This window comes from Austrofundulus limnaeus, unplaced genomic scaffold, assembly GCF_001266775.1.
Source record: "Austrofundulus limnaeus strain Quisiro unplaced genomic scaffold, Austrofundulus_limnaeus-1.0 Scaffold657, whole genome shotgun sequence".
Classification (NCBI taxonomy): Eukaryota; Metazoa; Chordata; class Actinopteri; order Cyprinodontiformes; family Rivulidae; genus Austrofundulus; species Austrofundulus limnaeus.
In genome coordinates, this window is record NW_013953059.1 from 118,620 (window position 1) to 122,417 (window position 3,798).

Genomic DNA, 3,798 nt, shown 5'->3' on the forward strand with positions numbered 1-3,798 from the left:
CTGTTAGTTTGAATTATCAATCAATAATTATCACCTTTTTTATCAGCAGCATAAAACTTCAAAACAACTTGTTTTCTTACTAATCTTTTCCACAGAGCTTTGTAAAAATTAATACCAAGAAAATTCTCATTTTTTCCTGATGACATGAATTAAACTGTTATATTTTATACTGTCAATGAGCCAATAAGTAACAAATTGTTTACATTAAACRTTTAGCAAAAACAAACTCTTTCAACAAATGTTGTAAAGCAATTAATGCATGAGAAGAGTTATCAGACATGTTTGGMCCACACCCTGCAGCACCACATCATCCAGAACAGTATAGTTTCAGTTTGTTTCCTTAGCGCTCGCCTCTCTGGATGTAAACGTCTCCCATGATTGGTTGGCTCCTTCCACAGACTTCTTCTTCTTTAGATTTTAACAGCAGCTTGCATCCATTGATGTTGCACTACTGCCATCTCTTGGATCCTACCACCTCAAATTCTCATAAAAATCCCAATATTTAAAAAAAACGGAAAATCTTCTTCTTCCCCTCATTACTCCCCAACTGATCAACCACATTCTCAAACTTCAACACCTCATCAAAACCTAAGTCCGTTTTTAATAATCTTCTTTGATTTGCATATTTTCTACAGCTGATAAAAACATGTTCCATCATTTCTACAGGATCACACCAACTACATAAACCAGTAAGATGCTTCCCCATCTTAAAAAGATTTCCATTTAAAAAGCTGTGCCCAGTTCTTATTCTGTTTATAATTYCCTCTTCCCTCCTGCTTATTCCTCTGATTCTTACTACATCAACTGATTTTTGTATCCCATATAAATGTCTTCCATTTATTTCATTATCCCACCTCCATATCTTCTTGCTTTCTCTCCAAACTACACTTTTGCCTTCAGATTTAGATAATTTTATTGTTAAATCAATTTCTTCCTTTTTTACAGCCTCTAGCCAACGTATCTGCTCTTTTATTACCCAAAATACCTACATGAGCAGGAGTCCAGAATAACRTTACTTTTTTATTTTGTTCACATATCCCATGATAAACAGCCATAATTTAATTTAYTATTTTTTGATGAGTATTTGTATGTCCTTTTTCAATACTCAACAATGCAGATAATGAATCACTACAAATTGTTATTTTATTTATATTATTATCCTCCACCCATTCAAAAACTATATAGCACATAATTCTACTGCATATATTCTCAAAGACCTTCCACAGGCTGGTGTTGTGCACCATCTTTCTAGTCCCCSTGTCTTCAGGTTATCACAGAATGGTTCCTACCCTCCTGCGTCYGAGCTCGACGTGGCAGCCATCTTGAAATGGGCCGACTCCAAAAGTTGAAGAGTTATAGCTGCACAAACTCTAAATATTATCTGTAAGTGTCATTCAAATATGCCCAGGGGCTTAAGAGATATTTTAATAAAAGACAAACATGATTAACTTTTTTACCTCARTGTGTGTCAAATTAAATCATTTTTAGTCATAGGCTTTTCTGTGGCAGCCATCTTGAATCTGATTGACTCCAGTAGAAGTTATGTTCATGCCAGGCTACCAGAATGAGAATGTTTTGCATGAATCTGTAATTTCATTGTACTCTCTGTACGATGACATTAAAAAGGTCTCTCTAATTTGAATGCTTTTGTCACCTGACAGGCAGAGATGGACTTCCATAAATTCTGTGACCAAAACTCCCAGGAGTGACCAAGCCCCACCCACTCTTGCCAGGTAAACATTCACCAGTTAGAGAACCACTGGTTTTGCCTGAGAACCTGGTCACGCCCTAACAGGAAAGGGGTGTGTTTGCAGGAATGAGAGAGTCAAAATAGAAACTGGCCAGACTGGTGCAACAGTGAAACCAGTCTGTTCTGAAGCTCAGAGTCAAAAACAATGTTAGCTGTAATCCTGCTTGTGGCTGTTGTTTTAGGAGTCTCTTACACTTTTCATCATTTTGTGGTGAAGGGACAAAAATGCATGAGCAAAGCGAAGCTGCATGGGAAAACTGTGATAGTGACCGGTAAGAAAAAGCTTCTGTGTGTTAGTGGTCATGTGTTGCTTGTTGGTTGAGACTTCATTTTGTCCTGTAGGCAGCAACACTGGCATCGGGAAGACCACAGCCATAGACCTGGCTAAAAGAGGAGCCAGGGTTATTCTGGCCTGTCGCTGTAAGCAGAGAGGAGAGACCGCTCTCCAGGAGGTCAGAAATGTAAGTACTGTCCTGTGTACAAGTATGAGACTGAATTATTGTACTCAGAGCTATGCTGAGGGAATGGTATGGTGTAAAAGAAATAACCCAGGCTGTGTTACGACAAACAGCAGGATGTTCTGACCCGTCTGTGCTCACTGTGTTGCAGGAGAGTGGCAGTAACCAGGTGGTCTTCATGCAGCTGGATCTGGGGAGCCTTAAATCTGTTCGCAGTTTCGCAGAAACTTTCCTGAAGTCTGAACCCAGACTGGACATCCTGATCAACAACGCAGGTTAGACTCTTTAATTTACCTTTAATTCATTTACATCATGGTTCCACTACACCTCAGCAGTTCTCTTACATTAAATTAATCTCAAGTTTGAATGTGTCAGTATGTGTTCAGTTTTTAATCAACACGTACGACCACAGGTGAAAGAGCAAAATGTTTTTTTTTCTTCTTTGTGTGTTTTCATACACATACAGTTTTACAGATAAATGGTTTAATCAGTGTTGTATAATGTACCTCAAAGTGATACTTGAGTAAAAATAAAAGTATCTTGCTGAAGAAATTTATATTTATTAGGTTAATACTGATGTTAAAAGCACAACACTATATTTTTAGGTTTTCCGTTTTATAATGTTGACAATGTTTAATCTATTATGTTTTGATTGATATAGATCAGTTACATGTCTGAATTATATAACAACACATAATCTACCGTTATGAGAACAGTAGGTGAGAATTTTGTCTGAATGCCTGTGATTCAGCCGTAGGTCAGTAGGGGGCGAACGCGGGCATTGAAGACCCTGTATAAATGGATGTACTTCCTGTTTTTTGGCTAGTGTGGTTTCCTTGTCAGCCCGGTGGCAATAAAACCTCACTCTGTTCCAGAATTCTGGTGTTGTTTGGTTTTCATTCCTTCCACAAATCATTTTATTTAACAGTGGTGGTTTTAATATTGACTTCAGTCTTTTGAACACATATTTTCTTACATTACCATAAAATTACTTTGGTAAAAGTTAAAGTCTCCTTTAAGGATTTTACTTGAGTAAAAGTCTTAAAGTATCATCCAACCACAATTAAATTCACTATCCAAGAGGCAGTTTATTAGGATATTTTTAACTACAACAAGCCATAATGAAATAGGAGTAATGACTTTCTACTTCTTGCCTTTTATAAAAATGTAAGAAGTAGAAAGTACAGATAACTGTGTAAAAATGTAAGAAGTAGAAAGTACAGATAACTGTGTACAAATGTTAGAAGTAGAAAGTACAGATAACTGTGTAAAAATGTTAGAAGTAGAAAGTACAGATAACTGTGTAAAAATGTAAGAAGTAGAAAGTACAGATAACTGTGTAAAAATGTAAGAAGTAGAAAGTACAGATAACTGTGTAAAATGTAAGAAGTAGAAAGTACAGATTGTGTAGAAATGTAAGAAGTAGAAAGTACAGATAACTGTGTAAAAATGTTAGAAGTAGAAAGTACAGATAACTGTGTAAAAATGTAAGAAGTAGAAAGTACAGATAACTGTGTAAAAATGTAAGGAGTAGAAAGTACAGATAACTGTAAAAATGTAAGAAGTAGAAGTAAAATGTAGACTGAAAAA

General features: G+C 36.1%; 1 protein-coding gene across 1 annotated transcript in view; it reads left to right on the forward strand.

The window, feature by feature from the left end:
• The first annotated feature begins 1,761 nt into the window (after positions 1–1,761).
• Positions 1,762–3,798, forward strand: part of LOC106531612 (dehydrogenase/reductase SDR family member 13) — a 12,949-nt gene continuing 10,912 nt past the window's right edge. Inside the window, exons 1-3 of the mRNA XM_014027519.1 lie at positions 1,762–2,022; positions 2,093–2,211; positions 2,360–2,483. Coding sequence (XP_013882973.1) covers positions 1,896–2,022; positions 2,093–2,211; positions 2,360–2,483 — 370 coding nt within the window. The 5' untranslated portion in view covers positions 1,762–1,895. The remainder of the gene's footprint in view (positions 2,023–2,092; positions 2,212–2,359; positions 2,484–3,798) is intronic.